Source organism: Tachysurus vachellii, chromosome 4 (assembly GCF_030014155.1).
Source record: "Tachysurus vachellii isolate PV-2020 chromosome 4, HZAU_Pvac_v1, whole genome shotgun sequence".
NCBI lineage: Eukaryota > Metazoa > Chordata > Actinopteri > Siluriformes > Bagridae > Tachysurus > Tachysurus vachellii.
In genome coordinates, this window is record NC_083463.1 from 16,755,461 (window position 1) to 16,767,952 (window position 12,492).

General features: G+C 35.8%; 3 protein-coding genes across 3 annotated transcripts; 2 read left to right on the forward strand and 1 right to left on the reverse strand.

Moving 5' to 3' along the window:
• The first annotated feature begins 3 nt into the window (after nucleotides 1-3).
• Nucleotides 4-2,342, forward strand: rps26l (ribosomal protein S26, like). The gene is made up of 4 exons (XM_060868069.1): nucleotides 4-150; nucleotides 1,674-1,851; nucleotides 2,002-2,132; nucleotides 2,251-2,342. The coding sequence occupies exons 1-4, from the start codon at nucleotides 148-150 to the stop codon at nucleotides 2,284-2,286; spliced, it is 348 nt and encodes a 115-aa protein (XP_060724052.1). The 5' UTR covers nucleotides 4-147; the 3' UTR covers nucleotides 2,287-2,342.
• Nucleotides 2,343-4,878: 2,536 nt separating this feature from the next.
• On the forward strand, nucleotides 4,879-7,266 carry rplp2 (ribosomal protein, large P2). The gene is made up of 5 exons (XM_060868072.1): nucleotides 4,879-4,993; nucleotides 6,537-6,660; nucleotides 6,763-6,811; nucleotides 6,924-7,022; nucleotides 7,135-7,266. Exons 2-5 carry the CDS (start codon nucleotides 6,538-6,540, stop codon nucleotides 7,209-7,211), a joined length of 348 nt encoding a protein of 115 aa, XP_060724055.1. The 5' UTR covers nucleotides 4,879-4,993; nucleotide 6,537; the 3' UTR covers nucleotides 7,212-7,266.
• Nucleotides 7,267-8,971: 1,705 nt separating this feature from the next.
• Nucleotides 8,972-12,278, reverse strand: LOC132844536 (uncharacterized). Its single transcript, XM_060868070.1, has 6 exons — nucleotides 12,149-12,278; nucleotides 10,720-11,842; nucleotides 10,208-10,357; nucleotides 9,993-10,063; nucleotides 9,565-9,896; nucleotides 8,972-9,397 (listed from the first exon to the last, which is right to left on the reverse strand). The coding sequence occupies exons 2-6, from the start codon at nucleotides 11,825-11,827 to the stop codon at nucleotides 9,352-9,354; spliced, it is 1,707 nt and encodes a 568-aa protein (XP_060724053.1). The 5' UTR covers nucleotides 11,828-11,842; nucleotides 12,149-12,278; the 3' UTR covers nucleotides 8,972-9,351.
• Between the last annotated feature and the right edge of the window lie 214 nt (nucleotides 12,279-12,492).

Consider the following 12,492-nt stretch of genomic DNA (forward strand, 5'->3'; position numbering starts at 1 on the left):
TCCAGGTCAACTGACATATTTTTTATTATAACTGTTACATTTTTAACGATAAAATACCCAGAATCTTTTTTTTATTTTAGCGGCGGAAGTACGTTATTACACTTCCGGTCCGCCTCTTCTGGTCCTCTTTCCTGCCTCCTTTCCAAGATGGTGAGTACTGAAACGTGTTGACCAGGTCTGTGAATGTAGAAAAACGTTCCATATGTCGGTCATGTGGCGGACAGAGTATACGACCGCGAAGCGTTGTTGTCGTACTCATGTTTTGGATGAACCCGGTGTATATAGTGACTTATATATGCGGTTTATATTGAGATATTGAGTGTAAAGTGACGGTGGCTTGTTAACGCCACGCGCCGCTGCTAACATCATGCTAACATGCTAACGACAGGCCTCAGTGTGCAGCCTGAAATGTTAATGTGTGATGGCGGGGGTTCAGACATATAACCAAGCTTCTGAGATTAAATAAACTCTTAATGGAGGTCTTATTTTGGTTGTCAGTTTGTCACCGTTTTCTTAACATTTGTCTGAGTTGTTGTGGCAGTTAATAGATAATGTGAGACGGAGGCCATTTTACACGTTAGCTTGCAGGTTAGAATTTCAGCAACTCTTATTGGGTTACTTTGTAGTTACTAATGGTAAAAATTATATATAACTATAAGACAAGTTATCTACAAAAGATAATGTAAATAATTTTTACTCCGCTAGTATTGTTTACCTTGCTAGATTTACCACAAATCTAGCTAGTTAACTACAATGCACACTCACTATACACATTACAGATCTGTTATATATTCTGTATTTATATCTGATACTCGTACTGTGTTGTATCTCATAGTCTGCATTGTCTCGTCTTGTCTTGTATAGTCCAAGCTAAATGTATAGTATAGTGTTGTTTATGTCTGTAATTTTGAGTCACAAACGGCTGGAACCAAATTCCATGTGTGTCAACACACTTGGCCAATAAACCTGATTCTGATTAATGTTATGTATAAAAATTCTTTTTTGGTGGTCCATTGCTTATTTCATACCAGAGTGTCCAATCTTGTCCAGAAAGGACCAGGGTGTGTACAGGTTTTTATTCCCGTTGAGCAGGAGCCACACCTGATAACCTTTTAATCAGATTATTTTGACTTTTAGTAGTCTATCAGGCATGGCTTATGATTGTTTGAAATGAAAAACCTGCACATACTCTGACTTTTTCTGAAAAAGATTAGACATTCTTTTGCTAAACCATAAGTTAACAGAATATTCAACACATAACAGCATCACTCCTAATCACCCTTGAAACCAGCTAGGTACTCAACAACCAAGAAAAAAACCCGGCCATAACAGGTTGCTCACCATTAACATTTTGGAAGTGAGCAGTATTTTAATTTTCTCTTTGAGAAGGTTACGGGAAAATCTGTGAATATCTGCGCAAGTCTTTGACATTCGAAAACTGAATGCAACCGTTAATTGAAAAGGCTGAATGCTACTTTAGGAAATAATTAGTTTGACTTTCATATGGACATGTTGAGGTAGAAATGTATGTTTGGTAGTACTAGCATATATTTGGTCATCTTAGCCAGCACACCAAATTTCAAGAACGTTCAAATGAGCACTAGTATTGAAACGTCATAATGCTGTTTTAATTTTTGCATTTTTAATTATTATATTTTGTTACTTTTATACAGACTAAGAAGAGAAGGAATAACGGACGCGCCAAAAAGGGCCGCGGGCACGTTCAGCCTATCCGCTGCACTAACTGTGCTCGGTGTGTACCCAAAGACAAGGCCATCAAGAAATTTGTGATAAGGAACATTGTTGAGGCTGCAGCCGTGAGGGACATCTCGGAGGCTAGTGTATTTGACTGTAGGTTTAAAGTCTTTTGTTTTTTCTTTCTTTAAATCCCTATGAAATGCCTTTATTAAAAGGAATGGTAACCTAAATTTTTAAGCAGTGTGATTATAGGTGCTTCTTGATTTCAGTAATTAATCTGCATTTGTTTTATTCTTTATGTAGCCTATGTGCTGCCCAAGCTCTATGTCAAGCTGCATTATTGCGTAAGCTGTGCCATCCACAGTAAGGTGGTGAGGAACCGTTCTCGGGAGGCCCGTAAGGACCGGACACCACCTCCACGCTTTAGGCCAAGTGTAAGCATCTGTTAAGCTCAATAACATCTGTACACTGTTAAACCTGTAATTAAATGCATAAAACAAAACACATCCCTAAACCTTTCTGCACTGATTTGATCTTTTTTCTTTTCTGCAGGGTGCTGCTCCCAGAGCTCCTCCTAAACCTATGTGAGGAATGAGTCAAAAACTGTGCATTCATGTGCAAAGAAATAAAATTTGTTGAGAAAATAGTCTTGTCTGAGTAGTATTTTTACAGATTGTGTGTTTCCAATGTTAATCACTGACATTTCAGAATTAGTTTAAAGTACACTTTTATTGGAATGCTGTAAGCTTTTTAAAATGGCATACTATCTTGTGTGTTTAGTTTGTGTAAGAATTACATTTAGGATCCATTTTTGTTTGACAGCAAAATTATCCTAATATGAGCCATTCCTTTTCAGTTTACTGCCCTCTTGGGATAATCTGTTTTGTAGTGTTTGGAGTCAGTTCCAGTAGTATACAAGGCTAAATGATCTCTGCACATCCATGCTGGTGGTCATTTTTTTTTAGCAGCTGCAGAATGGATCAGAATGTTTTTTTCTTTAAGAAATTAAAGCAAGTGCTGAATTAATTGAATGGTTTCTATTCAATGGTCCATCAAAAGCTTTGTAAAAACCCAACACACATTTTAAATGAAAAAAAACAACAACTAGTGATGACTGTCTCGCGGTGGGCAACACTGGAAATACCAAACCTCGATATTACTTGATTTCTTGCTGAGTGCTGCTTTGAACTGCTTAGAGTAGATATACGCTCGCTCACAGATCCTCAAGGCACTGCTGTTAGAGCATTATTTCGCCATCTGCCTAACCTACATGTTGGATTTGAAATTGCTGAGAGCCACTAAGTCTCTCTGATCCTCTTTATAAGGTGTTTTGAGCACCAGCCTTTTCTCTCTTAGATACATGATCCAAATAGACTAGCACTGTCCATCTGAGCAGCTGATTTATGTTCAATTGAACATGATCTATCGAGTTGCATTCTCGTAATTGTAAGAGCAGTACAAAGATCTAGTTGTCTTGTTATACCTGAGGTGTCTTGAGGCATCTGAGAAAGGAGGAAAAAAACAGAAGACTGGGGTCTGAAGAAAAGATTTTGTTCCTCTGGTTTGTCCATCACTCTTTCAGAAGAAGCAATTAAAATGGCTGATCAACATGAAGCTGGTGAAGAGAGGGAGATGGAAGCACAGGAAGTGATCACTGAAGAAGAGGCTCTGCTGCACTTTGGCCGATACACTGAGGCCCGAGATTGCCTACCCTGGGAACAGCGCACATTTAAGGAAAAGCTGATGCATTACCTGGATCGGATATTTCTGGTTTTCCTTGCAGTTTTCTTCCTGATTGTAGTCTCAGAGGCACTCTATAAAATTTGGTATGTTACCAACTGGAGGCAGATTTTGGAGTATTTGCTTGACTCTGTAGCCTTCTTCTTCACACAAGAGGGTGAGGAGGAACTTCTTGAACTGTGAATAATTTATATTCATCTTCGGTCTTCCACTAGATCTACATGCAGCGTTAAAAATGGGAAACTAAATTATGTTTGTTCCTTTTCCACCATGATGTAAATCATTTTCTTTTCTTGCTGAAAATTTGTTTTGTAACTTCCATAAATTAATAAATCCTTACCAAGTGTATTCAGTGTGCTTAATTACTGTTTAATATGTAATTGCTCCAATTTGTAGGTACAAATATTGCATAACCAAATGCCAGTGACAAAAAGGATGCATGTCTCTGCTGGTTTAATTTCCAGGGAAATAAATATTTTAATTCCTATTAAAGAATATAATATTCCGTTCTTAATACAATACAATCTATACTTAAAATGTTGATTATAAACTTAAGATTATATATATATATATATATATATATATATATATATATATATATATATATATATATATATATATATATATATATATATATATGGTGAATTCAGATATGTCAGGTTTATAGATATATAGTTTTGGAATTTCCAACATGACTAAGCTTTCTTTGTCTTTGTCAATTGTGAAGACTGACATTTCTGCATATTTAATTGAAGGCCTAAGTAACTTTCCCATAATACTTTATAACTCAATGCACATAAAATCCATCAGTGCATCATATAACTGTAGTTTGGGGTCTTTCATGCATCCATTAAATACATTCACTTTTCCTCTCTTTACATACTGTCATTTAAGCCTGTACAAAATTTAACTGAAAAATTTTACCAAATCAAATGATTAATTTGTAATAATATGCCAATTTATGCAATTATTATTATTTTTTGTTATAGTAGTTGTATATATACACACAGTAGTGTACACATTACACATTTATATTGAAAATACCAGAAAAAATGAGCCATATATACGGTTCCTGTTTCCCTGTGTTGGTTATGATGGAAATAAAGACAATGCAACTAATTTATTTACTAATTTATTATCTATGTTAAATGTATTGTTCAGAAATTGGTTTAAAGTTAAACAATTTTGTACAATTTTTTTTAGCTTTTATCAAAACTTTCTATTCACTGTTCAGAACGTGATATAATCACTATATAGGAGGCTAATAAAATAGAAAAGTACAAAGCATTTCCCTTTAGTATTGTGGCTTTATTTTAATCCACAGATTAAAAACGTAGTGAAGCTCAAAATAGTAGCTTCTACTGCTACCTACAGGAATAAGGTGGATTTCATCAAATAATTTTCTGACCAATCACAGTCTGAGACTTTTGGTTCCGTCCTCGAACCAATCAGCTTCCTTAAAGCTACTTCATACCGACGATAGTTCCCTCCTTTCTTTCTTCTCTGTCGGGAAACTGCAGCGTGTCCAACGTTTCGTGTCTTTCACAGACTTAAAGTAAGTTATTTTTCCTTTTTAATGAAATACGACCGGTAACTACAACTATATGAACACGTTACGGCTTAAGTAGTGTATTTTTTTCTTTACTTTTAGTCCGCGTGTTAATGCTAGCTAGCTTTTTTACAGCTAGCCTGGAGGCCATTGCTGCTCTACTCCATTTTGTTGCCAAATCTTTTACAGCTCATTACAGATAACCCTGAGATTATTATAATAAGACACCAAGTATTCAGAACTATAAATATGAATATGTATTATTGTTTTATAGTGTATAATATTAGTTTAGAAAGCGTATTGGGCGTTGTGTTGTCTTTTCTCCTTAAAAGGATTAGAATAAAGATAGGCCCAGGTTAGCTTAACCACCAGGAGCAGCACTACTCCAAAATAGAGCTATATATATATATATTATATTATTTACAAACACATTTTATATATATATTATTTACAAACACATTTTATTTATATATATATATATATATATATATATATATATATATATATATATATATATATATATATATATATATAATTATATAATATAAAATATAATAATATATATATATATAATATAATATATATGTGTGTATATATATATATATATATGTATATATATATATATATATATATATATATATATATATATATATATATATATATATAAAAATGTGTTTGTGCGCGCGCGCGATATAGAGATATATATATCAGCCTAAAATGGAGCATCTTAAATATTTATTTATATTCCAAAATGGGGCGATTATTTATATATACATTGTAGAAAAGTTATATATCTATACAAGTTTTTATATGTTAATCGCCATAAAATTCTCAGTTCTGATTGGTCAGACGTAACAGACGCTCTGACATTTTAAAATATATATAAAAAAAATCACATGTATATTAATAAACTTGTTCGACTCTGTCACCACTCATAAACGGAGATACATGTACATAATTTAAACCTAATTAACATATTAAAAATAAAAACAAAAATGGGCAAGATGGTCACATGGATTACAAAGTTTCTTTAACAACGCAATTGCATTTGTGATTTTTTTCTTTCTTTCTTTTTTTAATGAAAGAAAAGAAATAGCAAAAGTAGGCTCAAGTAAAGGACTGCTATAGATGTTATACTGCAAGTGATAACGCAAGTATTTAGAACTTTATTTTATAATCTTAATTTCATAAGAATGTAATTTTTAATATCTAAGAATTATAAAAAGTTGTTCTGAGGACTGATTTTTTTTTTGGACTGAGGACTGACATTTTGTTCCTTTTTTAAAACAGTACTCAACTTAATTTCTCAAGTGAAATAATAATTTATTTGAGATTTTCTGAAACCAAACTGTGAAACTTTATATTTAATCATATTCAATTTTTGTCCACTGAGCAAAAGCATGAAACGCAAAAGCTGCATGTGATGTATGTGGGGGTGTTTTTTTTTTTTATATAAAAGATGTCATGATTGAGGTTTTTTTTTGAGCTAAAACAGAGGTCCTGTGTTTTGTGCAATTCTGTAATGAAAAGTCTGCATTATCCTTCCCAGAATGCGTTACGTGGCCGCTTACCTATTGGCTGTGCTGGGTGGCAACAACAGCCCCTCTGCCAAGGATATCAAGAACATCCTTGGGAGTGTAGGAATTGAGGCTGAGGATGAACGTCTCAATAAGGTATCCCTAATATCACCTTTAAAAATCTGTGCCTTCAAGACATTTCTTCCAGGCCTTTTTGTATGCAGTGCTCTTGTACTGATTGTTTGTTTAACTTAATAGGTCATCAGTGAATTAAATGGCAAGGACATCAATGAAGTCATGAATGCAGGTGAGTCACATTTCTTCACCTTTTTTTTTTGTAACTGTATGGTTTTGAGAGTTTAATGTTAATCCATCAATATATCTGAGCCAAAAATAGTTACTAGCTCACATTTCCGTAGGCCTCGCCAAGTTAGCCTCCGTGCCAGCAGGTGGTGCTGTGGCAGTCTCCGCTGCTGCTCCTGTTGGTGGGGCTCCTGCAGCTGGAGCAGCACCTGCAGGTAAGCCACTAATCTTCCTACATTTATGATTTACAGGCTTGCCTGTTATGTATTTTTATTTATTTTATTGTAGTGCAATCTGGTTAAATGAAAACTTATTTTTTTCTTGTAGCGGAAGAGAAAAAAGAAGAGAAGAAAGAAGAATCTGAAGAGTCTGATGAAGACATGGGTTTTGGCCTCTTTGATTGATTGATCTTTCTTGTTTTTCTTTAAAAAACAATAAAAAGTGAAAACTTGACAAATATTTGGACTTAATGGTTTTTTTATTCAAAAATGGGCTTCTACTCCAAATTAAAATTTCCATACTTCATTTATTTATTTTTGGAAAACAATGATCATGATATCGAGCTCATTCTTTCTCATGGTTAAATTAATTGCCTCAAATTCCTGAATATTCTTAACCATGTCTAAAATGCTTCCATTTTGAAATTTGCTATGTTTATATTGATCATTCAGGGTTTATTTTCCCTTCATCCTTTTTTCGTAGCAAAGTTATGCCCTTATCACCTTCTGTTTGTTTTTTATCTGCTGTGAAACAATTTTTGGTGTGGTTCATACAACACTCTCTGAATTGCACATGCAAAAGTATGAAAACTTTACCCTGTGTGAGCACTCATGCATTACCTAATGACGTGTTTATGGACTCAGTTCACAGGCTTAAAGAAGTCTTGACAAGCTGTGCTGTAATAGAGGAAACTATCAATGGCAATGTGATATGACTCAAAAAAGGAACAGGAGAAAGTACAATACTTTGTGAAGATTTCAGTTCTCCACAAAACTAAAACTGCTTAACATGTGACTGTTACTAAACATTTATCTAGAGCCATCAAACACATGTAAGAGTTTTCTTTGGTAATGTATACTCTATGGCCAAATGTATGTGAACACCTGTGGGTCTCACACACTAGTTTAATATCTTCTTCTAGTATCAGGGCACTAATATGGAATTTTGTGCCCTCACAATGGCACTCTTTTCTGCCAAGGATTTTAGATTTTATTCTTTTGCATTTTGGAGCATGGATGTGAGGATCTGGCCCATTCTGCCACGACAGCGTTACTGTGATCAGGTAGTGATGATCAAGAGAAGACCTAGTGTGCATTCTGCATTAATATTCATTTCCAAAGTAGGGTTGAGGTCAGAGATTTATTGAAGGGCAGTGGAGTTTCTTCCTCTCCACCCCTGGCAAACCATGTCTTTACAGAGCTTACATTGTTCATGGACCATTGTCATAGTGGAAAAGGTTTGGGCTCATGGAAATAAAAAAAAGCGGAAATCGCTTTAATTTCTATGATCTATATAATACTACTTTTTATCAAGATAACATTTTTTTGTTCGTACTTCTGTAGATAAGTTATTAGAAGTAGTGTGTTTAAAATAAACTAATGATTCACAGTGAATCTAGCACTGCCGTCAGATCTGCTGTTATAGTAAAATTAATTAACGCTTCCTGACCTGAAGTAGACCTTGAACTCTGTGGCTGCAACCAGGTAGATAGCATACTGTGTGTGTGTGTGTGTGTAGGCCAAAACGTTTATTCAGATAATTTTGAATGATCAGTGTGTTCAGAGTTTTAGTGTTGAAGCTTTTTTATTTTATTTATTGTTGTGCAATTTGCAACAGGCTTCAGCTGAATGTGTGAGAAATTTTTGCCTTCATTTTGTTTAAAATGTTTTCCTGACCCAGATTAAAACTCTTGTTGAACAGGTAAGTCCTGTATGCACCTAACCTCGACCTGTTTCATCTGCAAAGCTCGCTCTATTATGATCTTTTCTACAGTCTTTAGAGAGAGAATCCGTGCGTCATCGGTTTCCCCGCTTTTTGGCTTTTGTCATCTTTGCCACTTTCAACTATTCATTTATCTGCATAATGTCTTATGCAGAGGATGAATTTTCAAGAGTTCATCAATGGGAAATGATTGCCTTTATAGAAGTAACTGGCACAAAAAATATTTAATGTATTTAATATTTAATTTATATTCATTTAATTACATTGTGTATGCCAGCATACACATTTAAAGCATATTGGAAATCTCATTTCATGAGCTTAAGTGCTATAAAACATGATGATTACTACAAACCGAAGTACAAATAACAAACATTTCACAAGCTTTATCTATAATATGATCATGGATGTCACAGTAATGCTTAATGATGAAATGTATTTGCTACAGTAGAGCTTTTACTGTATGCTATTCAGTGCTAAATATATTCAAGGTCTCTCGCACATACAGAACTTGATGGTGAACTTGATAGACTCTCTGTGTAGTGTGACAATCCATCGTAACTAAACCTTTAATTAAATGTGTGTTGTAAACTTTACAGCTTTAACCTAATGTTTTGGTCCATCAGTTTCAGAAGCTGCATGGTCTCCAAGCCTGATGGTGAGAGAAAAAAAAGACCTTCAATCAAGCTACTAATGTGTACTAGTCTAACTACTAATCAATTACAAATGTATATATTTGATTTACTGCATTAAGCGGTATGTATTTGATGGGAATTGGGCACAATTAATTTGAAAAGAAACTGAAGGTGTTCAACTCACCGCTCATCCCTGTCTGAATTCTCCTTTGCTGTCACTGGTTTCTCTGTGCTTGTGTCCATGACATGAGGGTGACTCTCACATGTGTAAGTAAAACGTTCCTTGAGGTACTGGTTTCCAAAGCCGAGGATATTTCCAGGAGCATGGCGAGAGAGACCTGCCACTCTTGCTGTGAAGTCGAGGGTGAACGCAAATTTAACCAGCTCTGAAGCTACCACTGTTGGCTGTGTTGCCTGTTGGTGGACTTCAGAATTTACATACTGGTCTGCTAATTGCTGGAAGGAGCCATAAGTGATTGTGTTGAAGTAGGAGCTCATGATAGTGTTTTCCTTTAGCTGTAGGGAAGAGTAAAGGTGTTACAAGTTGCTCTAATACTTTAAAGAAAAAAGTTTCCTTTAATTCAATGATAAAAGTTCATTGGAAAACTTCACCTTATCATTTATAACATCACCTTCGTGTTTTATCAACTCAATGATTCTTTTAATAATTTCCTCTTGAGACCCTGCATAGAGAGTTTCAGCAACAGTAAATTTTACATGTCATTTAATATCTTCACTTATATTTAACATTAAGCACTTACTTGTGCATATTTATTTTTAAAATATTTATTTTATACACCGCACAATGTGGACTAGGCAGCACTCACTGGATAAGGTCTCGGTGTCTGTAGGCTGAATTGAATCGATGAAAGTTTTGTTTTCTTCTGTGGGAGTGTTTTTCACCTCATTCACAATTTTCTCCAGCTCTTCTGACATTTTCTCATAATAAGAACTAGTGGCATCTACCTCTTCAACTGCTGCAAATATGAATAAAAGGGAAATTTCCAAATAAGTCACAGGTTATTTTAACAGGAAATTTGCACATTTATTATGAATCACTGTATTTAAAAAAAAAAAAAAAAAGAATTTTCTGATGAATTCAGTCTTAGTGATGCCGAGATATTTAAAATATTTATACATGAAATAATAATTGTATGTTTGCTGGTGTATGCAATTGTTTGTAATGCAAGTATGTACATAAATGTTTGACCTGGCGATTATTTAGGTAGGATTGAAAATGTGGGGAAATTATGCTGGTAGCACTAGCTAGGAAAGTTATTCTGATATAAACTTTGAATTTGCTTAATTGTATAACCTGAAATGTGTGTAATATACATACATTGGACCTGGGAATTGTGGGCTTCACTAGACAGGTCTAAAGTAAGTGGCCGCACAGTTGATGCGTCCCCACTGCGTCTCTTTAATGAAAGCTTCCTCTGAGATCGCCTTCTCCTTGTGGACTTGGTGTGGCGCAGGATAATGCCATCACCAGTAGAGATGGGCAGGCAGGAGAGTGGAGGTGTTGCAGGTTCTGTTGTAGGAAGTGCTTCTTCAGTTCTCCCATCATCATCATCATGTTCATCCTGTTTGTCAGTGTTCCCTCTGGAGAACCACCCCAGAAAATTCTTCCATACTGAAGGCCTCTTAATCTTCTTTCCCTCTTTGGTCTTCTTTACTTTGGTTAAACTCTCTGGCTGTGGTTGAGCAGGCGGTAGAGGGGCTGCGATTTTAAGGTCTTCTAACTCTACTTTGAAGGAATCATGAGGTAATTTACTATTCCGCTTGTCTTTATCAAAAGGTGAAAACCATTTCCTGGGTTTTCCATCAGAACTCTGAGATGCTGAGGAGCCATCTTTTCTGGTGAGAGAGCTTTTCTTCCACCGTTTATATTTATCAGATGTTTCACTTTCGGTTACTGGTTCTGAAAATACTTTATCTTTAGTAAGATCCTCCTCTGTGGCTGAAGGTTTAGGGTGAAGAGATCGTATATTTGGCTGTCTACCATCAATCTTATCTTTATCAAAATGTACAAACAATTTCTGCTGCTTCCCATCAGAAGTATGAGATGCAGAGGATCCGTTGTTTCTGCCATGAGTGCTTTTCTTTTTCCATAGTTTTGATGTGTTGTCAGTGGGTTCACCTTCTTCCTTCGCCTTTCTGTCTGTTTCAGGTTCCGAGAAAGCCTCGTCTTCACCAAGGTCCTCCCCTAAGAATGAGGTTTTAAGATGAAGTGAGGTATCGCTGGAATGTTTACGATCTCTCTTATCTTGCTCTGCGTGGGTGACCCATTTGCGTGGTCTCTGTTCTCTTCGAGGTGGACAGTATGACCCATCGTTAAGGCTCAGGCTTCTTTTTACATACACTTCCAGAAGCTTTGTGCTGTCCTTTTCTCCCACAAACAGCACAGGGGGCTTGGGCAGTGCATTCTGCTCCACTTGAGATACCATGGATGCGATTTTTAGCTGGGGGAAAAAATAAAAGTAATGGACATGTATTACTTTTAGAAGTGTACGAATTCTAATCACATTACATTGTAATTGATTAAAGATTTGAATGAAGAGTTTCCAACATTTCAGTAACCTTCTACTCATACTTGCACATTCTGGTCTTATTTTTCCAAGCTACACACACACACACACACACACACAAAGTCCACTTGTCTCCAACATATATAGTGACACCACTTACACCAGTGGTTTCACTAAGATTTTACACTCTTCCGTTCTTAAAGGTAACTTAATTATAAGGCGATTGGACGTCGGTCTTACCTTTTCACCAGTGTCTGTCTTCGCTAGAAGTTTTAAGATGAATGCTCATATCATGTAAAGACTGTTACCGATAGACAAGCTGTTGTAGAGACGACTCCGTAGCCAAGTATGGACATATCTCCTGTTGTTCCAGCCCCTTTGGCGCGAACAGCCAATCCCGTGACGCGACTGCACAGGTAAGGCACGCGCTAAGGATACGGAGCAACCGGTAAACACTAAGAATCAGGTGATAAAGGGACTTTTTTCCTGCTGTTGTTTACGGTACTCTGCTGCCAGCGTATGAGGAAGTAGGCGTGAGTTTTAAAGGAAGCGGTTACGAGGTCAATGCAGGTTCTATTAAGCAC